The 25,933-nt window shown below is 44.8% G+C and overlaps 1 protein-coding gene across 2 annotated transcripts in view; it reads right to left on the reverse strand.

Moving 5' to 3' along the window:
- The window catches only part of LOC311245589 (carbohydrate sulfotransferase 8-like), a 131,302-nt gene that overhangs the window by 71,029 nt on the left and 34,340 nt on the right, over positions 1-25,933 (reverse strand). For both annotated transcript variants that reach the window (XM_084335491.1, XM_084335492.1), the window contains one exon: positions 14,515-14,726. In XM_084335491.1, coding sequence (XP_084191617.1) covers positions 14,515-14,701 — 187 coding nt within the window. In that variant the 5' untranslated portion in view covers positions 14,702-14,726. The remainder of the gene's footprint in view (positions 1-14,514; positions 14,727-25,933) is intronic.

Below are 25,933 nucleotides of genomic sequence, written 5' to 3' on the forward strand. Positions count from 1 at the left end.
AGCCCGCTGAAAAGTTTGTTTCCGTCTGTGTGACACGTTGCCGTCCGCGCGCATCATTAGATCTGTTGACACGAGCCAAAAGAGACACGGAGCTAACAACAACAAACTGTGAATGACATTTGTATTGGACGCACACGCTGTGCCCACACAATTACACCCTCCGTGGCCATTTCTGCGAGCGGGGCTGTGGAGTGATTGAAAATCTGCATTTCTTTAATCTATGGCGTCGGTGTGAGGGATTCGAAAAAAGAGGGGGAAGCCAAGGCCAATGGAGACATCACAAAACCAATTTCAGGGTATTGTGCTTTTTTCACTGATGGAATACGGAGAGTGTGCAATTTAACAAATGGCCTTCGATGTGTTTGTTCTTTTATGCTATTATATTGATCTGTGAAATGTAATTTATGAACTCAACCATTTCCAATTTCTTTGAACTGCTCGGCTCCCTTCGTTCAAACCCACATTATCGTTTCTTAAATGAGGTATGGCACCGCAACGACCCGGGCCGCTTGAAAGGAGTGGCTAGAAGAAGGCACCCCGCTTGTAATTTGATTATCGGAAAGTCCTCCCCTTTCCTCAATCATAGCGCCAAATCACAACCATAAGGATGATCTTTGAAAGAGATATCTTGCGGTCTAAATCGCGGTGCAGAATTCAATACTAAAAACAAGAAGAACCCATTCTCAAACCCATTACGACTGGTATTATCCCGGTGCTCTGAGACAATAATATTATCTCTGTGCCCGAGACAATAAGTGGGATAACCTGGCTCTGGAAATAGCTTCTCTCGGTAAGTGACTGTTATTGCCGGAGACGCTGACACGGAAATCACAGCTTCCACTCATGCTTGCACACCGGGGGACGACGCATGGCACAATATCACAAACCGTAAACACAAATATCTTCTCTCCAGACTGGGGGAATTTCCGTTGGCTGAACAAAAGGATATTCTCAGAACTGATTCAATTGAAAACAACTCACCATCGGTGTTAGTTTCTATCGGGTGGTGCAAACCGTTGAATAATATCAACAGTAAACATGATGCTCCAATGCTCTACCGTTCAGTAAGAGGAAGGAGAACTGGTCCCGATCAGGTTTTTCTCCCCCCGATCCTGATCCGGGTCATTTAATATCGAGTATCAGCCGATACAGAGTCCCGATCCCACATTAGTATTTTCCTAGATAATACAGCAGCACAGAGCTCACTTCAAGTATGTTAAAGTTAGTAAAACCATTCCAATGTAAGATATGCTTGGTAATTGAATAGTTCTGCTTAAAGGGGAACTATTTTACTATTTCTTTCACTATTTGGGCACTTTTACACAATTCCCGTGAGTCTATGGAACACCTCTGTAATATATATATTTTTTTTATTCATTGTTTTGTATTTCTAATCAAGTCCTCAAAAACAGCATTTTTCTACCTCAAGATCTCGAGCTGTTTTGAGCCTGGGCTCCAACCACTGTGCAGCGGCGTCGTCCGCCTGAACATTAACATGCAGCAGTGACTATATGACATCACATATAGGGCACATTTTCAAATGACTCAGTTCAGTGAGGGTGAATATTGTGAGAGGAGAATTGGAAGAATGCGCCAATATGAGAATTAGAGACATAGATCATATTAATATAAGTTCACATAGCTAGGAAACAATGCTAAACACTGAAAAAGGCCATTTATAAGATAGTTCCCCTTTAAAGAAAGAAATAGCCTACATCACAGCTTTCCCTTAATTTTTTTTCTTTTCTTTAACAAAAAAGGATCTGAATTCGATTGGGTTTAATATACCCGATACCGATCAACATAGATCAATTAAAATATGCCACTATCAGCTCTGATTCCGATCTGATCGGGACATCCCTAATAAGAGTGGAATAAGTGGATGCCAGCCTGGCTTTGACACCTGAGAAACACTTATCATTGAGAGACGAACATGTTGCCTAGTTATCCTGCAGGCGCAAAACAGGTTCTTTGTCACATTGATTTGCAGGCAGTAGGCAGTATGCAGTATGCAGTAGGCAGTAGTGTGAGAAACAGACTCTCCGTCTCCTCTCGTTGATGAGACCAAAAGGTCCCCTTCCCTCTCTTTGATGTAAATCATATCCTGAGTTCATACCCTATTGTGTTCCTTCCTCATCCCACTCATCTTTCAATGTCAACCGACCCCCCCCCCCCCCATCCCTCACGGAGACCACCCCCCCCATCTCCCCTCTGGCGAAGGAACCTAAAAGAAACACCGGACCCGCCCATTCCTCATGTGTATACAATTTATTCAACTTTGTTTATCTGGAGACTCTAGCAGGGTCACAAGGCCAGTGACCCGGAGAGTTCTCTTGCATAACTCTGAACCAGATTGTATTCGATGCTTTGAGGTAATAAACTTGTAACAACCAAGTAATTTGACTAATGTGTATCTGCTGGGCGATATGGCCTAAAAATAAAATCTCACGGACCTTTTAATGACCGATATGGGAGTGTGCAAATGCTTCTCTGCTTAATTCCTACTGGTTACTGTACACACTGCATTAATGTTATGTTTGATGCTTAGCCTAACCCGACCTTCCCTCTCAATCAATCCCCTGAAACCCCCCCATCCCATCCCATTTTTTCACACCACACCCGATTTACGATTTTAATCGATTTTTTCCTCTTAAAAACTAGAAATGCCAAGGAAATCATTAAAATAAGCTTTGTTTTTATTTGACACAAAAAATATATCAAACCAAGATGAATTTCCCTATTGGGATTGAAGTGCAAACGTAACTTTCACCAATCTTCACTTAAAAAAATATATATAATAATTAATATAAAAGGTTACTCTTGATCAAACAAAGATGAATGCCCCTATTGGGATTAATAGTGCAATAACTTGCTTTTTCACCAAACTTCACTTAAAACAAATAAAAGGTGCCTCTTGATCATGAAACAAGAATGAATTTAATAAAGTGCAAATCTAACTTTCACCAAACATCACTTTTTGTCAAATAAAAGGTGACTCATAAAAAAATCTTCCTAAATCATTAATTCGAATTAATCAATTAAATCGATTAATCGCCCAGCCCTAATCTGTACCTTGGGTCCAATTCTACGACAGTATGCAGTAGGCAGTAGGCAGTAGGCCAGGTTTGAAGTGATCTGTTCTGAGTTCTGTTGGAGGCATTACAGTGGCTCGGGAGGTAGAGCAGTCGTCTGGTAATCTGGAGGTTTCCGGTTAAATTCCTGCTCCTGTGTCGAAGTGTCCTTGAGCAAGACACTTAACCCCTAATTACTCCCGATGAGCAGGTCGGCACCTTGCATGGTTGCCTCCGCCGTCGGTGTGTGAATGTGTGAGTGAATGGGTAAGATGTGAGGAACAAATTCGAAAACGAGATAGCATATATCAAGGGGTTTATCCTTCAAATAAATTTCAAATAAAGCGTGTTGGATAAAAGTGCTATATAAATGCAGCCATTTACCATTTACACTTGCATATAACCCATATAACTCTGTATGTAGCATGTACAATAATGCTGTATATACAGTACGGTACATAGTATATATATAGACGTCGTTTCTGATTATTTATTACCGCGTTAGCCTCATTAGCCTCATAGGCCGAACGCCTGTATGGCTATCAAAACAAGGCCCGATCGGGATGTACTTTACGTGAAAAAGATCTTACCGTGGTCCGTTGGGATCCCCCCGAGCATTTCCCCGTTATCGATCGCCATCTGGTAGATCGATATGTCCATTGGCTGATGACAAAATCCCCTTATTGCATGGTGAAATCTGCGATGCAAAACGTAATCCAAGCTACATGCTGCACATCTAGAATCCTGCTAACTGAAATCTCCATTGAAAGTAAAAATAAATACTGATCCGTTCAGCCACAGGGCACACTGCATTATCGCGATAGCACCCCTAAGAGGATCTGGCCGGTATTGCACCTTCTCGAATTCATAGAGTAGGGTAAATCTGCAGTGCCGCTCGGCGACCTTGAATAGGTTATTAATATGGAATAAAAGCAATAACAACTTGCCACGGATTTATCCGTGCTTCTGTCCACAACGGGTGGAATCGAAAAACGGAGATCTCGTGTAGTTAATACTACAAATCTGTACATATATCTGATTAGCACTATTACTCAGTAGTAGTACCAATTTATATATATTATACCCAGTTTAATCACCTGTACATTGTATATTACTATTGCACTTTACTGTTACATTTTGCACTCTGGTTGGATGCCAAATGTATTTTCGTTGTAGTGTACTTCTAATCTAATCCAATCTAATCTGTGCCACGATAACCAATTTTTTTCATTTGTATTTAACCTTTATTTGACCAGGTAAGAAGCTTGAGCTCAAAGAGCTCTTTTTCGAGCAACACCTGGCATAAAACAACAACAAACTTAAAGTCAAGAACAACCATACAGGCGGCTGAGTGGTGCAGTGGGCAAGGCACTCGCCACTAACGCAGGAGATGCTGGTATCGAGCCCAGCTCTCGGCGTTGCTACCGGCTTGGCCAGTCGTCATACTAACACAATTGGCAGTGTTAGGGGTGGGAAAGCCGGTGGGTGGGGATTGGACGTTGTGGACAGCGACTCCTACAGGTCGGTTGGTGTGCCTGTACAGCAGAATCAGGAAGTATCGGGGGCAGCGTGAGCCTCCCACGCGTTACTCCTCGCCACTGAGAGATCGCGCTGTTCAGGTGAAAAGATGCGACAGCTGCCTCCTCGTGTACCGGAGGGGACACGTGATGCAAGGCTTGGTCCTCACTGCAGCCGACCAGTGGGAGGCAGTCTAGCAACGTTCGAGACAGGGGAGGGAAGAATTGAATTGTTCGAGAAATTGGGGATGGGAGAAAAATAGAGAATAAGGAGAAAAAGTGGATCACAAAAAAAGAACAACCATACAGGACAGTAAATGAACATAGACAAAGGACAAAAAGCGAAGGATAAAAGAGTAAGCAGCAGCGGGTGGGGGGGGGGGGGGGGGGGGGGGGTGGGGTGGGGATGGGGGGTTTCAGGGGATTGATTGAGAGGTAAGGTCGGTTTAGGCTAAGCATCAAACATAACATTAATGCAGTGTGTACAGTAACCAGTAGGAATTAAGCAGAGAGGCATTTGCACACTCCCACATCGGTCATTAAAAGGTCCGTAATTAGGGTTTTAAAACTGTGCAAAGTAATAAAAGCCTGGATGTAACTGAGGGGTACAATTCCCTGACTGTATTACTAGATATGATACTTACTACCACTACCTTTGTACTTAATATTCGGCCACCCAGTACACGGCATAAATATATTATGATGAACACTGTCACGTAGATGAAACGGATCCAACACAAATGTACGAATTAGAAATAGGTCTTTATTTCTACACAGCGATGGTGTGTAGAGCAAGCACTTAATCAAATCAATCACATTTATGAATGGAATTAGTATGCACTTTTATGGCAAGAGTATTCGTCGGTATATCAATAGAGAATGTCCAATCTCTGAAGGCGCAGGTGGTACATATACGACCTGGAATAGTTTAAGGAATAACAGCAATGATACTTTAATGATTATATACTGGATACACTAGAGGGGGTTAATCCGGTCACTTGTAAGCCGACAGGAGTAGGAAGGGGGGGGGGGGTAGAATCCGGCTGCCTCATCCGGCCAAGGGTATCCCAGGTGAACCCACTGTAGTGCCGTTCAATGCGCCGGCGATCCTTGGACCACAGATGAAAGCAGGTGGACTCTTTGTGGGCCGGCGTCATCCGGTCCACGGAGGAGAGACGTGAAGCGACCTCGTCTTGCAGAGCGTCTCCTCACCTTGCGTCCTCTCCAGGGGGGGGGGTTCCAACACACGGCAGTGTCGGGGGTCTTTATCCATGGAATAATCAATGTATACAAAGCATAATCCGTGCCTGGGAAGGCGGGCTGTCGTCGGTAGAATAATCCGGTATACAGGTCCACTCGCTCGTCGGCTCTGGGGCTCCTCGGGTGCAGCTTCACGTGGGGTCAACCACCCTGGGTAAGCAGCCAGTTCTCTGCCCGAAACGATGGGGTACTGACTACGGTAGTATTCTCACCGCACGAAGCACTATATATTAACAGACTATTATTAGCTTAATAGACTACGTCCAACTCGACGATATAGTGCCAAATATGACTATTCAAATATTAATATACACGATGTCTCAATACCGATGGTAGGCGAACTTGGCCTTACTCCCACACGTGGCGTCGCGGGGAGGCTTTACGTCTGTGACTCTATTGGAGGGTAAGAAACTGGACTGAAAGAAAGTCCTACTTTAGTAGCGCAGTATATATACGCACTATGAACAAATAGTCCCATTAGTGGTGCGGTAGTCAGATTCCTACGCGGAACTAGGACTTGTTCGTACATGTGGAGCGGTACGTTTGAACTGGGTCTGAGGGGTATGGCAGCCTGGCACCAAGGTCTCGACCAATAGTAGAATGGAGACTATTATGGGATGTTCAGTAGGCTAGAATGGATATTCAATGCATATTGTACAAGGAATATACAAGGGATATCAGGGAATATTAGAGAATATACAAATACAATTAAATATATATATATAAATAAATATATATATTCGGTTTAATCTGGCCCTTCACAACAGCCACCCCCTGATTGGTCCCAGACCTAATCAGTTAAACAGAGACAGATTAATCGCGTTGTCTATTTACACATAAGGGTTTGCTGTAGGGGTCAGTCAACTTCACAAAGTCATAGGGTTGTAGGGTCATGGTCATCATCGATTGTGTCTGGGAGTCGAGGCAGTTCTATGAGCCTCGCCACGGGACGGGTGTAAGTGCGACCCTGGACGAGCACTTCAGCTGCTCGGACCTTGCCGTCGGCACCGGTGATCACTTTGCTTACGCGGCCGGCCGGCCACATAGCTCTGGGCGGTGATTGATCAATAATCATGACGACTGTTCCTTCTGTCAAATTGTCTCTCTCCTTTACCCACTTCTGGCGGGTCTGTAGAGACGGTAGGTAGTGCAGTAGGAAACTGTTCCAAAACTTGTCGGCTAATACTTGGCTGTACCTCCACATTCGTCGGCCGTTCGCTTCTTCAGGCCGGTACATTGTCTGGGGTAATGCAGGATCTAGCCGCCCCATCAGGAGTGTGTTGGGGGTAACTGGGTCGATATCCGCCACATCACTGGAGACATATCCGAGGGGCTTCGAGTTAAGTACTCCCTCAATCTCCGTGAGGACTGTCATTAGGACTTCTTCCGCCACAGTCTGGGCCCCAAGTACTGCGTACAGGGCTGTCTTTATGGAGCGCACTTCTCGTTCCCAAGTACCACCGAAGTGGGGTGCGTTTGGGGGGTTGAATTGGAAATCAACCTGTGCTGGAGCGAGGTGGGTCTTAAGTTCTGGGCCCATAGCTTGGAAGCTCTCTCTCAGCTCTCTTTCGCCGCCTTTGAAGTTTGTCCCATGATCGGACAATAGGGTAGACGGTCTTCCTTTCCGTGATGTGAATCTACGGAAGGCCATAAGGAATGAGTCTGTGCTCATGGTCGGGAGAAGCTCGATGTGTATCGCTCTGGTGGTCATGCATTTGAATACAATACCCCACCGCTTCTCGGTTCCTCTTCCTTTCTTTATGTGCAGCGGGCCAAAGCAGTCCATACCCGTTGAGTGGAATGGCTTGTCACCGATTCGGAGGCGACATGGAGGAAGGTCAGCCATCCTTGGTATGCTGGGCTGCGCGCGCCACTTGCGGCAGTCTAGACATGTTCGCTGGAAGCGTCGTACCGCCTCTCTTCCTTGTAGGATCCAGTAACGACGTCTGATTTCCGCGAAGACTCTTTCTGCTCCTGCGTGATGTACATCCTCATCGTATTTCTTTATAATCAGCTCTGTGACCTTGTGTCGGCTGTTCAATACGATCGGGTATTTAATGTCATCCGGTAGATTGGGGGCTCTGCGTAGGCGACCACCCACTCTGATGAGGGTATGAGCGTCGCTCTCGGGGGCCAGATGAATTAATCTGCTGTCGGATGGGACGGGCTTTCCTCCCTGTAGACAGGCCAATTCATCGGGGAACGAGTCTCTCTGGGCTCGCTGCAGTAGAAGCAATTCTGCTTCCTCGTAGTTAGCTGCTGACATATCAGCGGGGGACTTGCACTCCGGGTGGTACCGCAGGAATGTTCTTTGTTGTGCACTCTCTATGGACGTGCAATCGTCTATGTTAGGGTCGGTGGAGGCTACGGTGCTCAATCCACAGAACACAGACTTCTTATTTTCCACCTCCTCTGGACTTGCTTCCCTCGGGATAGGCATGGGCCACTGTCCTTCCGGGAGTCTTAGGAATGCGGGGCCGTCACTGTAGACATTGCGACGGGTGAGGTCATCCAGGGGCATCCCCCGGGTGATGACGTCAGCTGGGTTCTGTTTTGTATCAACGTAGCGCCACTCTGTTTCTCCGGTTAACTCTTCGGTTAAGTCTTGAATCTCGGTGACTCTGACTCCCACGAAGACTTTGTACTTGCATGAGTCCGATTTGATCCAGGCGAGTACCGTCGTGGAATCTGACCACAGGATTGTTCTAGACACCGGTATGGTGAGCTCACGTTGGATGAGCGTGGCTAGGTGCGCTCCGGCTAGGGCTGCGCAGAGCTCTAGACGTGGGATAGATTGTTGCTTGCGTGGGGCTATTCTCGAGCGGGCGAGGACAAATGCTGTGTAGATCTCTCCCCCCTTCTCTTGGGCCCGTAAGTAGGCTACTGATCCGTATGCGACCTCTGAGGCGTCACTGAAGACGTGTAAGTCCATTTTACATGTCTCTGGCCTCACCGTGGGTGGGAAGTAGCTTCGGCGCATATTAACGCCTGGGAGTGAGTGGAGCTCCATCTCCCACTCTCTCCAGGTGGATGCAAGGTGTGCGGGAATGGGGTCGTCCCAGCCCTGGTCCTTGTCCCACAATGCTCGTACAATCATTTTTGCCCTGGTGGTGTACGGTAGAATACATCCTAGCGGGTCATATTGTCGGGCGAGTGTTGTGTACACACTCCGTCTGGTGGTCGGCGCCGCCGCCGGCCTTCCCTGCTCCGTAGTCAGGGGCTTGTGTCTGTAGTGAAGCGAATCTGTTTTGAATCGCCACACCAATCCCAGGGTCATCTCCTGGGCTTCTCCCGGGATTGTAGCCATCCAGGTCTCGCTGCTGGCTGCCTTGTCCTCGGAGGAGAGGCTGCGCAGTACTTGCGGATCGCTGCTGGCCCACTGCCTGAGATCAAAGCCGCCTTTGATCAATGAGGCGCGGAGTTTAATCAGGAGAGCCTCGGCTTCTTCTTGGGTTGAAAGGCTTTGTAGACAGTTGTCTACGTAGAAGCTGTTCTTTACGCTGTGTCGGACCTCTTCGTCCGCTGCTGGGTCCTCTGCTACATGTTTCTGTAGTGCAAATGTAGCACAGCAGGGGCTGCACGTCGTTCCGAAGGGGAGGACTTCCCATTGGTAGATGGCTGGGTGCTCATCTCCTGGCTTCTCTCTCCATAGGAACCGTAACAGGGGCTTGTCCGCCTCTACTAATCTCACCTGCAGGAACATTCCTTTAATGTCCCCGCTGATGGCCACCTTTTCCTGGCGGAAGCGGAGTAGAACGCCGAGTAGGGAGGGGCCGAGTGTGGGACCGGGCAGTAACTCTTTATTCAGATTTTGGGATCCGATCTGGTAGCTGCAGTTAAATACTATGCGGTCTTTACCGTTGTGATGGACCTTGTGGTGAGGCACGTACCACGATTCAGTGGTCTGGTCAGCCTCTTTAATGTCCATCTTTGTGACGTGTCCCGCTGTGATGAGCTTCTCAATCTCAGCGCGGTATACACTCTCTTGGGCGGGGTTCTTGGCTAAGCGCCGCTCCGTGTTCAGCAGGTACCGTTCTGTGGCGTCTGTCTTGGCGTGGAAAGTAGGCATTCCTTCTCGCCGCAGGAGTGGCGTGGCGTATCTCAACACGCCGTTGACCGGGACTCTCTTGGTCCCTGTCTCGAGGAGGTGAATGGCGTAAATGTCATCTTTAGAGCGAATGTCTTTCTTTCCGTTCTTAAAGGGCATTTGTTCCAAGGTCCATAGCCGCTCTACGTGTTGCAGGAGTGCGGTTTCTCCCTCTGTGACTCGGGAGTGGAGACATCTAGTGGCTGTACTTCGGTTGAGAGATTTGGCGAGCGGGCCTTGGAGAGTCCATCCCAAACGGGTCTCGACTGCTGCAGGACAGCCTCGGGGTCCGGTATGAACCCGGTCTATCGGGACAATGAGGTCTGCATGGTCGGAGCCTATCAACAGGGTCGGCATAGCATTGTCTATGAGCGGGATCGGTAACTTGCGCAGATGTACATATTTCTCCATCAGCTTGGCGACGGGGTATGTGTACCGCGACAGTCCTATTTCTTGGCTGGTGAAAGCGTCTGCAATCTGGTACCGTCGCTCAGGCTGGCCGCTTGCTGCGATAGAGAATGAGACATTCTCGCCCTTTATCGTCTTCAAATCTCGTCTTATTGTCCGAATTGTCATTTGGGTTTCGCTTCCCCGCAGCCCTAGCTGGGCCGCAGCGGAGGCGAGCAGCAGGGTCTTCTCTGACCCGTCATCGAGGACGGCGTAAGTGTCCAGGACTTTATTCTGGTAGCTTAGTGTCACACGCACTACTTTTAGGAGTACTCGGGCTCCACTGCTGCTGGCGGGATCGATGTACATGACGCTCGCTTTGCGGCTGGATGGTGCGGGTGAAGGGCGCCGTCTGTTACTGTCGTGAAGTATGTCCAGATGGGCTCCATCGCACTTGGTGCACCTTTTCTTTAAGCGGCATTCGGCTGCCATGTGTGAGCGCGCACAGCGAAAACAGCGCTTGTTGGACTTTATCCATTGACTTGCTTCCTCCGCGTTCAGCTTGGGGAAGGAGTCACATTGCGCTAGCCAGTGTTCTTTCTCACAGTAGGGGCACACTATCTTCCACTTCTCCGTTCTGGAGGGGGTACTGTGGCTCCTGCTGCTCGGTACTGACTCCGATTGGTGCATCACAGTCACCGATCTTCTTCCATCATTTAGTCGTCTGGTTCCTTCTCTGGAGCCAGGGGTGCTCCGTCCGAATGTATCTAGCCGTAGGCTGCTGACTTCTCTCGCCAGGAAGTCTGCTAGATCGAGGAGGTTCGGTTCGGGGCCATTCGGGTCTCTGTGGTCCCTCTGCCGCCTAAAGCGCTCCTGACGAGCGGGCGGCAGCTTCTCCAGAATCCTTTCCACATTTGAGTTGGCGTAAAGTTCATGCCTCCCCTTCTCTCTTTGCGCTCCCAACATCCCTACCAGGGACTGCACTCTGATGGACAGGTCGTCCAGTGCTCGATTGTCTATTGCTGGGGGTAAGCGGTCGATGTGTCGGATCTCCTGGATCACGTAATCCCATATGCGCCCATACCTCTGGTCCAATGCTACCAGCGCTGCTGTGTATGGGGTGGTGGAAGTCGCGTAGGCGAGCGCTATATTATGTGCGCGGGGCACCTTTAAGTGCTTCAGTAGGATGGCGTATTTGTGGCGTTCATCCAATACATCCACCAACATGGTCTCCAGACACATGCGGAGTTCTGTATACTGGGCCCGGTTCTCTTGGGTGAAGTCGGGTACCATAGGCGTGCCAATGTATGACGCTGACTGTGGATACATCGGCGAGCGTTGGGGGAGAGGCCTCCTAGGCGAGTCTCCTCCCGCTCCTTGGTATGGGCTGGTACCGGCAGTGTACCATGGCCCGCTTGTCCAGGTGCTGTTCCTCGGTGCGGGTCGTGCGTCGTGCTCACCCGTGTATAGAGTCGGGGGTCTGTAGCGCAGCTCCGCGGGAGTATAGCCTGGGCTGTACCGGACCTCCTGGTCCGGTAGAGTACTGTGCTGTCTTCGGGCGTGGTTCTCCTCCTCTTCCTCTTCGTCTTCAGTTAGGTCATCCAGTGCTTGTAGTCTCTGGTTTAGCCTCTCCACAGGATATGCTGCTCCTTCCCGGTTGCTAGGTCTCGCTTGGACCGGTGGGGGGAGGTGGTCTGTGGGGGGTATAGACCTCGTCTGTTGGTCAAGTTCAGGGTTGTTTACTCGGCTAGGGGATGCCGCCCTGGAGGTGTGTCTAGACGAGTTCCTGGAGCCTCTGGCGGAGGGAGAGGGTGTTGTCCGTCTGATCAGCTGTTCTATTAGTTGCGACTGCTGTCTGTCGCGCGCTGCGTCCCGTTGAGCACCGGCTCGTTCTCGGGCCACATTCTCTTCCATCTGAATGCGTCTTATTTCTAGACGTATCTGCTCGTGTTCGCTTCGCTGCTGGATCTGCAGTCGGTCGCGTTCAGCAGCGGCGTTCAGGCTGATGAGGAAGGCCTGCTGTAGGGTCCTCTCTGCCTCGCTGGGAGAAGGCGGTTGTATAGGGGAGCCTTCCCTCGGGGTACTCCTTGCGGAGCCTTGGAGCTCTATCTCCACGGTGCTCTCCCCGTCTTCTTCCGTGCCGAGTTCTCTCTCGGTAGCGTTGTATTCCTCCCGGGACTCATCGGGGACTACTTCTTCAGTACTGGCGGGGTGTGAAGTCATGTCTGGTTCCCACTGGTCCCCACCGTGAACTTGGTCAGTTACATTAGAGCCCGTAGGGGCCTCTATGGTCGGGGTAGTCTGGGCGTTGGGGTTAGACATACTTTTACTTTCTAGTTTTACCGCGTTTACTGTTAGTAGAAGACTAGGTTGTTGACTGACAGCGTAGGCCTCTAAGTACTGAGGGAGCCGTCGTTCACGCTGCGGGCGTTGGTTAGGAGGATCGTTTCGTGGAGTGTTCATCATAGGCCATTTCAATATTAATAACACTATATTAATATTACACTAATTACCATCCGGCTCGAAGGACCAATTGTAACTGAGGGGTACAATTCCCTGACTGTATTACTAGATATGATACTTACTACCACTACCTTTGTACTTAATATTCGGCCACCCAGTACACGGCATAAATATATTATGATGAACACTGTCACGTAGATGAAACGGATCCAACACAAATGTACGAATTAGAAATAGGTCTTTATTTCTACACAGCGATGGTGTGTAGAGCAAGCACTTAATCAAATCAATCACATTTATGAATGGAATTAGTATGCACTTTTATGGCAAGAGTATTCGTCGGTATATCAATAGAGAATGTCCAATCTCTGAAGGCGCAGGTGGTACATATACGACCTGGAATAGTTTAAGGAATAACAGCAATGATACTTTAATGATTATATACTGGATACACTAGAGGGGGTTAATCCGGTCACTTGTAAGCCGACAGGAGTAGGAAGGGGGGGGGGGTAGAATCCGGCTGCCTCATCCGGCCAAGGGTATCCCAGGTGAACCCACTGTAGTGCCGTTCAATGCGCCGGCGATCCTTGGACCACAGATGAAAGCAGGTGGACTCTTTGTGGGCCGGCGTCATCCGGTCCACGGAGGAGAGACGTGAAGCGACCTCGTCTTGCAGAGCGTCTCCTCACCTTGCGTCCTCTCCAGGGGGGGGGGTTCCAACACACGGCAGTGTCGGGGGTCTTTATCCATGGAATAATCAATGTATACAAAGCATAATCCGTGCCTGGGAAGGCGGGCTGTCGTCGGTAGAATAATCCGGTATACAGGTCCACTCGCTCGTCGGCTCTGGGGCTCCTCGGGTGCAGCTTCACGTGGGGTCAACCACCCTGGGTAAGCAGCCAGTTCTCTGCCCGAAACGATGGGGTACTGACTACGGTAGTATTCTCACCGCACGAAGCACTATATATTAACAGACTATTATTAGCTTAATAGACTACGTCCAACTCGACGATATAGTGCCAAATATGACTATTCAAATATTAATATACACGATGTCTCAATACCGATGGTAGGCGAACTTGGCCTTACTCCCACACGTGGCGTCGCGGGGAGGCTTTACGTCTGTGACTCTATTGGAGGGTAAGAAACTGGACTGAAAGAAAGTCCTACTTTAGTAGCGCAGTATATATACGCACTATGAACAAATAGTCCCATTAGTGGTGCGGTAGTCAGATTCCTACGCGGAACTAGGACTTGTTCGTACATGTGGAGCGGTACGTTTGAACTGGGTCTGAGGGGTATGGCAGCCTGGCACCAAGGTCTCGACCAATAGTAGAATGGAGACTATTATGGGATGTTCAGTAGGCTAGAATGGATATTCAATGCATATTGTACAAGGAATATACAAGGGATATCAGGGAATATTAGAGAATATACAAATACAATTAAATATATATATATAAATAAATATATATATTCGGTTTAATCTGGCCCTTCACAACACTGGAGTTTAAGAGAATTTTGAAGTCCATTCCAGGTAAACGGAGCAGAGTACACAAAAGCCCTCTTCCCAAACTCAGTGCAAACTCGTGGGATTGAGGTGGATAGAAAGTCGTGAGAACGCAAGCTGTGTATAGGAAGAGTTTGACGCAACGAACGAACGGTAAGGTGTGTAGTACAGAGATACAAAAGGTAACAGTCCAACAAAGACTCCAAAACAACCACTGACCTGGCGCCTGCTGCTGGACCATCTCGGAGAGGTCCTGGAGGTGCACGAGGAGCAGCAGCGAGCCGGCCCCCAGCAGAGGGAGGAACCACAGGGAGCAGTATATCGAGCAGGGGAGCTTCATGGCGATGGCCAGCAGCCTCCTCCGCCCACGCAGAGCAGCCAGCACCCTACACTCCACCTGGCTCATGCCACCTCAGCCCTGCTGGGACGACCTGAGGAGAAAAGGGAAAAGCATACCCCAATTGAGTAAAATGGTGCATTTATATATATAACGCTTTTATCCAAAGTGCTTTACAATTTGTTCCTCACATTTTACCCACGCACTCACACATTCACACACCGACGGCGGAGGCGACCATGCAAGGCGCCAACCTGCTCATCGTGAGCAATTAGGGGTTAAGTGTCTTGCTCAAGGACACTTCGACACGCAGCCCGGGAGGAGCGGGAATCGAACTGGGAACGTCCCGATTACCAGACGGCCACTCTACCTCCTGAGCCACTGTCGCCGCATGCTACTACTAATTGAGTGTGTTTACATGCACATTAGTATCCGTTATTGGATACTGACGAAAGATCCCTGTTTAATGGCACTACTACATTTACATTTACTTTTACATTAGTCATTTAGCTGATGCTTTTATCCAAAGCGACTTACAAGTTCTATACAACAAGTCAGTAGGAAGGGTACAACTCTGGCAGCTAAGGGAAAGTAACATTGTTTGTCGAACTTGAATACTACATTCTTGAGTGCATAGTAATAGACATATTAGCATAGTAGGTACTGGTAGTAATATAGGCACTAAATCAAATCAAATGTATTTGTAAAGCCGGAAATCACAAGTTAATGTCCCCATGGGCCGGACAAGTCTTCTTTAAACAAGTCAAGAAGAAACATCACAATAAATCAAGAACAAAAAACCCACCTACATTTTACAAAATAAATGTAAAATAAATAAATGCAACACTCCCAGACAGACCCCAGTGAAGGTAAGGAAAAACTCACTAAAAACCTAGCAATAGGAAAAAAGCACCACAGGCAATGTGGAGGAGAGAAACCTTAGAAGGGCCGTACAAGGGGGGATCCCCCTTCTTCGACGTCGGTGATAATAGTGTTGCTATGGATGATCGATGGGTGGAGAATAAAACAGGCGAATAGTTGGTATAGTAATAGTTGTAATAAAACACAAATGTGTACATGCAATAGCAACTGGGGTACATAAGAAAATGTTTGAAAGATTTAAATTATGGATGCACCGATCCGACTTTTTCAGTCCCGATACCGATACCTGGGTTTGGGTATCGGCCAATAAATACCGATACCGATCCGATACCCATTGTCCAATTTTTTTTCTCCAAAAAAGTTAAAAAGAAAAAAATGTAATCCACGTTTTTCTTTTCTTTTTATTAAAATATATTTTGTTTTTAAGAATTGTAAAGGATCACAAGTGTGTTTTTGATTTGTTGTAAACAAAGACAGAAAATAAACTTCATTCATTCAATTAATAAACTGTATGCCTCACTGTCACTGTGTGGAAGAGACTGGGATCATTCTTTTGTGCAAGGCAACACCAGGCTTGACTTAAAACATTACTTTCCTAACTTAGTGAAACTAAATGTAACAAATTAACACATAGATATAAATGTACTGAATGGTTATTTATTTATTATAAAAAAATATATATTTAAATTCCGATATATATATATATATTTTTTTACCGATACCCGATCCAGCTATTTTACTGATATCGGCGGCCGATACCGATACCAATATCGGATCGGTGCATCCCTGATTTAAATAGAATAGAGCTAAGAACAACAACAACAAAAGAAAAACTTGAAAAATGAATCCACTTTCACGGTGAGCAAGGCTGTTCACCCTCTCCTCTCATCATCAAAACAGATTCCATAGCGGGGAGCGGGAACAATGAGAAAACAGGACGTGATGCGGTTTACAGGAAGTGTGATCTTATCATTAGAATTGCCCTTCTATTTGTTTTGGCTGATGATCTCATTTGTTTACTGTAATTACACCACGGTATCACAACCGATCTGAATAGAGGCCTGGCACGGAATGTTTGTGTTGTTTCTTCTTCTTCTAGGATGGCCGCCTGTAACCATTGGTAACCATAAATGCCTGATTTCTGTGCAGTGGTAGAGTAGCTAAAACACTAGAAAAGCATGGTATAGCTATTCTTCTGTGAATTATTTACAAGATCTAGTAAATAACACACAAAATGATTACGTGATATTTCAGCGATTATGATATTTCTCATAAATCTCATATATATTTCTCATAAATCTCATATATATTTCTCATAAATCTCAGATATTTCTCATACATCTCATAGATATTTCTCATAGATATTTCTCATAAATCAACACAACTACATAACAAATAACACAACAAACTACATAAACATTCCATGCAAGGCCTCCATTACATATTTTGTTGAAAATCCTCCTTGTAGTAGCTTTAATTGTAAGGGTTCTTCATTTCCTGGCCAGGCTTCGCCTGCTGCTCCCTCCTCCCCACCTCCACCCATGAACAATATCCCTCCACCCATGAACAATATCCCTCCACCCATGAACAATAGTCCTCCACTCATGAACTATGCTCCTCACTCTTTACCTCCCCCTGCTGGACATTCACCTAAACTTCCCCTTATCTCCCTCATGCATACCCTCCTGGTGCACTGGTGTATCTTTGATGTCTACATGTCTCTCTGTGCCCTTCCCCTGCTACTTAGTTTCTTGCTCCCCTGTCTAATTGCCCTGCTGTCTCTCTAGTGTTAATTGTTCCCCCTATATCTGGTGTGTGTTCCCTACCCTTGTGGGGCGTTCATTGTTTCGGTTCCTTGGTTGATGCTTGCGTTTGTTACTGTTGTGTTTCATGGCCACTGTTCCTGATTCTGTCATGCTCCTGTTTAATAGTAAGTGTATTCTAGTGTTCCATGTTTTGTTGCTGCTCATCTTTGTTTTCACGTTACAGTATCGTTTTTGGTTAGTGTTTATTTTGTAGTTAGTTTTGCAATCCTTTTCCTGCCAGCCTTGCTGGGTTTTTGTTCTTGCCCTTGGAGAATCCTTTGTTTGTTGCTACTGCCCATTTTGAAGTAAAGACCTTTTTGTTACAATTCACCCTTGGCTCCACGTCTCGTCTGCCTATCTGCCTGTTCTCTCCTCGTTCTGTTCTGCAATTGGGTCCTCCGACAACACTATCCTTAACATTTAATATCATAGATGAGATACTGTTTTAATATTTAATATTTTCATATGTCAATAAGACAATAAACCACTGAAAGGGATTCACACAGTAGTGACCAGGATCATGTGTTCACATGCTTCATTTTCCTGGCTAATATCCAGCATATCAACCATATTCAGGTCGACACACACAAGCTTATCATGGTTATTGCATTATCATGGCTATTGCATTATCATGGTTATTGTATTATCATGGCTATTGTATTATCATGGCTATTGTATTATCATGGTTATTGCATTATCATGGTTATTGTATTATCATGGTTATTGTATTATCATGGCTATTGCATTATTATGGCTATTGCATTATTATGGTTATTGTATTATCATGGCTCATGGCTATTGTATTATCATGGTTATTGTATTATCATGGTTATTGTATTATCATGGCTATTGTATTCATGGCTATTGTATTATCATGGCTATTGCATTATCATGGTTATTGTATTATCATGGCTCATGGCTATTGTATTATCATGGTTATTGTATTATCATGGCTATTGTATTATCATGGTTATTGCATTATCATGGCTATTGCATTATCATGGTTATTGCATTATCATGGTTAGTATTATCAATCATGGTTATTGCAATATCATGGCTATTGCATTATCATGGCCATTGCATTATCATGGCTATTGCATTATCATGGTTATTGCATTATCATGGTTAGTATTATCAATCATGGCTATTGCATTATCATGGCTATTGCATTATCATGGCTATTGCATTATCATGGCTATTGTAAATGGGAAGTTACTGGAGACACTAATAGGCAGCAAAGGGTGAAACACATGGCCCAGGATGCCAGGGTGAAACACATGGCCCAGGGTGCCAGGGTGAAACACATGGCCCAGGGTGCCAGGGTGAAACACATGGCCCAGGGTGCCAGGGTGAAACACATGGCCCAGGGTGCCAGGGTGAAACACATGGCCCAGGGTGCCAGGGTGAAACACATGGCCCAGGGTGCCAGGGTGAAACACATGGCCCAGGATGCCAGGGTGAAACACATGGCCCAGGGTGCCAGGGTGAAACACATGGCCCAGGGTGCCAGGGTGAAACACATGGCCCAGGGTGCCAGGGTGAAACACATGGCCCAGGGTGAAACACATGGCCCAGGGTGCCAGGGTGAAACACATGGCCCAGGATGCCAGGGTGAAACACATGGCCCAGGGTGCCAGGGTGAAACACATGGCCCAGGGTGCCAGGGTGAAACACATGGCCCAGGGTGCCAGGGTGAAACACATGGCCCAGGGTGCCAGGGTGAAACACATGGCCCAGAAAAAAGACAAAAGCCGCAACTTCGTCCTCCACAACATTTTTACTCACTGTACTTAGATTGTACCTAGGTTGTACTTTAGATTGTATATTGTATTGTATAATCTAATTGCACCTGTTTTTACACCTGTTTTTACACCTGTTTTTACACCTGTTTTTACACCTGTTTTTACATCTGTTTTTACACCTGTTTTTATACACCTGCTTTTATCTAATCACGCTCATATTTAATATTGATGGGTATGATTTAATTGAATTTTATCATGTACTTATTTTTAATTCATGATGCAGACATAACGTGCAATAACTGTATGGGAACGGTCAATGTCTGTATACTATGTGAGCTGCGAGATACCCTGAATTTCCCCAAGGGGATTAATAAAGTATCTATCTATCTATCTATCTATCTATCTATCTATCTATCTATCTATCTATCTATCTATCTATCTATCTATCTATCTATCTATCTATCTATCTATCTATCTATCTATCTATCTATCTATCTATCTATCTATCTATCTATCTATCTATCTATCTATCTATCTATCTATCTATCTATCTATCTATCTATCTATCTATCTATCTATCTATCTATCTATCTATCTATCTGTATATTGTATATTGTATATTCCTCTTTACTTACTTTTTTACTTACTTTTTAACTCTCAGGGGCTCATACAGAACCACGCATTTCACCATAAAGTGTGTATTTTATTGTGACAATTAATAAACAAACTTGAACTTGAACAAAAGGTGCATGACCTGGAAAAAACGATCAAGGGAGGAAAAATTCAGCAACTATTTGGAGGCAGATGCATATTCTAAAAATAATTATCTTTATTCAATTAAAGCAACATGCCTTCATCAGGGTGACATTACAAGAATGATGGATGGTAGATAACTAGGGGTGTAACGGTACAACACAGAAGCCACGGTTCGGTAAGTACCTCGGTATTGGGGTCACGGTTCGGTACGATTTCGGTACAACAGAAAGAAATCTATTTATAATTTAATTTATAATTGTTTTGTTATTATTATAAATATTATTATATAAATAATAAGTTTCAGTTTCACTTCTAGAGAGAATTTAACTTCACGAGACTGAATACTAGAGAACAGATGACATGTTACAACAATGGCAGAGGATTATTTGGATTTAAACACAGTAGCAGTTCAACTGGAGAGGAGCTCAGTATGTAAGTTTCTTTTTTTTATTTGATCAGCTGTGCCTGAGAGTCCGGCGGGGGAGAATAGTGTGTTTGTTGGCGACGCGTGTGTGTGTGTGTCTTTCCTTCGGTTTCATTTGGTTGACATTATTGGGTGAACAAGAAAACGAAAGACAACTGTAAAATTGTAATGACCCTGCAGCTGTTCCAATGTAAATGTGCCTTCCTCCGTGCCCGCTCTGAAGTCGGACTCGGTGTGCCGCGCGCTGTTCTCACACGCAACCCGTGAGTGCCTGCATGCGTGACTGGTGTGTGTGCGCTGTGAGGCGTATTCTTCGTATGGCTGGCGCGTACCGCACCGTAAACGGCCGTTCCGTAAATTTGCAGGACGAATACACGTACCGTTACACCCCTATAGATCAGGGGTTCCCAAACTTTTCAGGCCGGGACCCAGAAAATAAGGCGTCAGAGAGCCGCGGCCCAATGCACATCGTCAGGCTTTTTTTTATTTTTTTTTGCCAGGCGACCGATTTTTTTTGCCAAATATCACGTCAATCCTATTAAGTTAGTTCAAGTTAGTTATTCATTTATATGTGCTATTTATGAGAGGGCTAACTTGTTGCAAAATAATAATGATAATAATAATAGCCTCATTAAAATACTATTGTTGCTTCGGTTGTTTTCAGCGTTTTATGTGCATAATCTGTTATTTAGTTTGAAATGTTCGTTGAAATAAGTAGATTTTTTTGTTTTTGTTTATTTATTAAGTTAATATAAAACCATATAGTCACATTTTAGAATACAATAGAATAGAATACAACTAGAAACACTGTCCTGGCCTGCTTCTAAGTTCAGTGGCCTGACAAAAAAAAAAAAAAATTAATCATCTCGCGGCCCACCCGTGGCTGCTCGCGGCCCACCTTTGGGTCGCGACCCCGACTTTGGGAACCACTGCTATAGATAACCATATAAAATGCTGCGCCAATTGACAACAGTCCAATCAGAAAACTCGCCAATGTGAGTATTTAAGGGTATTTAAGCTCCATTGTTCTTTCTTTGCCAGGATGCCAGGGTGAAATACAAGGCCCCGGGATGCCAGGGTGAAATACAAGGCCCCGGGATGCCAGGGTGAAATACAAGGCCCCGGGATGCCAGGGTGAAATACAAGGGCCCAGGATGAAATACGTGTCCCAGGAGGCATAGTGACGGTTCAGTCCGTGTAAAGATGATGACAGTACTGCCAATGAGCTACTATGGAGTCAATAGTGACAGCGCCAGCGTGTTTATACGCCGGTGCACAAGGTGTGTTTACTCCCCAAGAATGCTGAGGAGGCTCCTGCTGACTACAGTCGTACTGTTCCCAAGAGACGGAGCAGGAACATCTGTCTCTCTGGAGCAAGAAATACTCTGCATATAGGTGTGAGCCGACTAGCTATGGTAATCAGTCGCTCGCGTAGGTGTACATCAAAGATCTCTCTCTCTCTCTCTCGCTCTCTCTCACCAGAGCACCAGACTAAGTGTTGGATTTCACTGTTTCAGTTCGCTGTACATATTCCAGTCATTCCAGTCATATCATTTACCAGGATCTAGGGGTAACAGTACTGTATATTTGAATACCGTTTATGTCACAAATGTATCAGTACTAAATACCTATATGTCCCTATGCCATAAATGTCATGTAAGTTGTGTATGTCATAAATGTCTATATGAATTGAAAATGGGGGACCCTGATGGAAACAAGACAAACGTCTTTCTCAGGTCTGCATCCCCTTAACAATTGTGTGTATTGAACCGTACTGTATTGTACCCATTCTGCAATCTGTTAAATAAAGTTTTCATTCATTCATTCATTCATTCATTCAGTGTGTGCAATAACCACATAATACTTATGCATACTTATACTTAGCAATAATGTGTTACAGGGGCGTGGTGTATGAAAGTCATATCACAGTTAAGGTGCGCTGTGTGCCCAATGCACAGTTGTATAATAATGGTCTTGATTAATGGGGTTTAGAAACTGAAAACCCTTTGAAAACAAAAGTAGGCCATCGTGAAGATGAAATATCTCGACATCATGCAGAATTCACTTCAGCGATTTCAGTGGGCATATGCGCACTGAAGGGATTAACACACACATGCAATCCCGGTTTCATTCCAATCAACTAGTAGTAATAACCAGTGGCCTGCACAGGTAACGTATCAGAAATGATGATCAAACTACTGTAACTTCTAGGTAGCATATAAATATGTGTTCATATTTGCAGCGAGATGTGGTTCCCAGAACAAGCTTCCCTTACAAGTGCCTATGCAGGGTCCAGGGCATGGGGTGGATCATCAGTAATTCAACAATTCAAGTATCTTAACCCAAACACATTAGTGTAATAGTTTGTAATAGTGTAATAGTTTGTAATAGTGTAATAGTTTGTAATAGTGTAATAGTGTGTAATAATTTGTAATAGTATAATAGTGTATAATAGTTTGTAATAGTGTAAGTGTGTAATAATTTGTAATAGTATAATAGTGTATAATAGTTTGTAATAGTGTAATAATTTGTAATAGTATAATAGTGTATAATAGTTTGTAATAGTGTGTAATAATTTGTAATAGTATAATAGTGTGTAATAGTGTGTAGTTTGTAATAGTGTAATAGTTTGTAATAGTGTAATAGTGTTAGTTTGTAATAGTGTGTAGTAGTTTGTAATAGTGTAATAGTTTGTAATAGTGTGTAATAGTTTGTAATAGTGTAATATTATTGCCCCCTCCGCCTGGGAGAACTGAACCCTGTTGTGTTCTTTTTACTGTGGTGTTATTGACTTATCTTATTGATTTATTGTCTTGTCTGTATGTAGCGTACTGACTGGAGCTAAATATATTTCCCTTGTGGACAATAAAGAACATCTATCATCTACTGTATCTATCTATCTATCTATCTATCTATCTATCTATCTATCTATCTATCTATCTATCTATCTATCTATCTATCTATCTATCTATCTATCTATCTATCTATCTATCTATCTATCTATGTTTGCCCCGCCCTTTACACTTAAGCCCCGCCTAACATGTAGGCTACTGTCTGTCAGCTGTCCTTGGTAGACTAGTGACTAGACTACTGTCTGTCTGTCAGCTGTCCTTGGTAGACTAGTGACTAGGCTACTGTCTGTCTGTCAGCTGTCCTTGGTAGACTAGTGACTAGACTACTGTCTGTCAGCTGTCCTTGGTAGACTAGTGACTAGGCTACTGTCTGTCAGCTGTCCTTGGTAGACTAGTGACTAGACTACTGTCTGTCAGCTGTCCTTGGTAGACTAGTGACTTGTCAACACAGTTGGAGAGAGAGAGAGAGAGAGAGAGAGAGAGAGAGAGAGAGAGAGAGAGAGAGAGAGAGAGAGAGAGAGAGAGAGAGAGAGAGAGAGAGAGAGAGAATGTGTGGCTACTAGGGGTGGAACAGTTCAAGAAAACGGTTCGGTTCATATCGCGGTTTTGAGGTCAAGGTGTTCGGTTCAGTACAGTTCAAAATTCCATTGCAAATTCAAATAGTATTTGGTAAAAACAAAAAGAAAAGAAAAGAAAATTCCCTTCAACGCATTAGCTGCAAGCATAAGGAAGACATACTTGTCTAATATTATTAATAATCTGTACATTATAAGCAGCTCTCATAAGGGGGCGTGTCTGTCTGGTGAGAGTTGTGGGCAGGCTGGTAACTTCCCCCTGGAGTCTGTCCCTCTGTGTAGCCTATAGTGGACGTGTTGGATAATTATTAGGGATGCTCGATATTGGCTTTTTTACCGATACCGATATACCGATATTGTCCAACTCTTAATTTCCGATACCGATATCAACCGATATCACATTTTAATGCCGATATCGGCCGATAATATCGGTAGGCCGATAATATCGGACATCATTTCTATAGAAAAGTAAAAAGATTCAAAAGATTCACAAAATTTGAAAACCGATACCGATATTTTCCGATATCACATTTTAATGCCGATATCGGCCGATAATATCGGCAGGCCGATAATATCGGACATCCCTAATAATTATTTGACAATTCTGTCTGTTCATGTTTGGAAATGGCCTCGTTGCTGAAGTGACTGAGGAAATATTAACTTCTTGGCTCGACGTTATTATGCATCGAAATAACAAACACGATTGCAATCGGGTTGCATATAGTTTGCGATAAATGACAACATTAAGGATTTGATTATGAATCTAAACGCAGTGGTTGTTTTGTGTGGAAATACGCTGAGCAGAATAAGTTGTTTTTGCCCTCCCGGATCTGTCTGGAACGGGCGATTGCAAACTGACCCCATAACGCGCTGATACACCTCACAGTTCGCAATTCTCACACTCAGTCGCTGTTTAATCCATCTCTGTCGTGGACTAAACAAAATCTGTAATGCAGCCAAACAGCAGGCGTAAACCATGCGGGAGAATATGATATATATTTGATTTTATTTTACTTTATTTTATTTATGGTTTAAAAACACACAACAAGGTTCCAAAGGATAACATGAGAAAGAGTAAGACCCTTATTTCCGCCATGGTCCCAGGGCTGTTAGGCCACAACAAAAAACATATATAATATATAATATAGCTTGTCTTGTCCACTTAACGTTACCAGTCGTCTAATAGCCATTTCCCAGAAAGACTGACGCAGCTGCACTCACCACCTCGCTAAAAGGTCCCGCTTGGTTTGGGATTTAAATGCGGTGGGCGGGCATGAATTACTAATGTTACCTGAACTTAGTAGTATTCCTTATTCTTAGTGTTGTATGACAGCAAATGGAAATAGTTGAAGGCCAGTTACAAAAGCACTCCATACACACCCCAGGAGTGATGTATTAGACTACAGCGAGGGGTTCCACACAGTACCACAGTAAAAACAAGTTTTTTTTTTACATAAACCATTGCATCCCTAGGGGCTGCCGCCTGGTGGAGTTTTGCACACTACCGAGTACAGTGCACCTGTCTAGTTCTGTTTGTGTTGTTTGTGTTGCATACATATTCTCAGTCCACTCATACATTCTCTCTATTTACTCTCACTGTATATATATATATTTTTTTTTAAATCATTCTTTCCAAAAGCAAAGAGGCCTAGAAGCGTGGTGTCGTCTCTGAAACTACTAATACTAACTACTAAGCTCTGCGTCGTTGTTCTAAGAGTTATACCGAAAAGGAGATTTATTGGCTGACCACAAAATGGGACCCAATTCACTCTCAAAAAGTTGTATACTCTATAGATTAGGTGGATCCAGTTTACACGTAAGCAAAGGTGACCTGGTGTCTACCTTTCTCAAATTATTTGGTTACAAAGATTCTTAAACAAGCAAAGGCCAATCCTATAATCTAAAGTTCCTTTGTGTTGCAGTAGATGTCGTTATTTTCGCCTTCACCGATGAGGTTTCTCTGGAAGTTGTAGACGTCTTCTTACGTTGATTCTCATTTTTCTCTTCTTCCTCTCCTCCTGTTTCCCGAGGCCCTCCTTTTTATAACAGGGCCCCCGGTCCCTGTGTGACCTCACAGGAAATGACATCACAAAAGGGTCCCCCCCCAATCAGGGCTAGTTATGTTTGAATTTGAAAATAGGGGCGGTCCTAACGCCCAACTGTTGCCAGCTTAAATTTCTTAATATCAAATTAGTTTTATGTCCAAATCAGCTTAAACCATTCTTTTGTTTGGCATATTACTTACATTTTATTCTAGGTCTGGTT

Source organism: Notolepis coatsorum, assembly GCF_963971535.1.
Source record: "Notolepis coatsorum genome assembly, chromosome: 18".
Lineage (NCBI taxonomy): Eukaryota > Metazoa > Chordata > Actinopteri > Aulopiformes > Paralepididae > Notolepis > Notolepis coatsorum.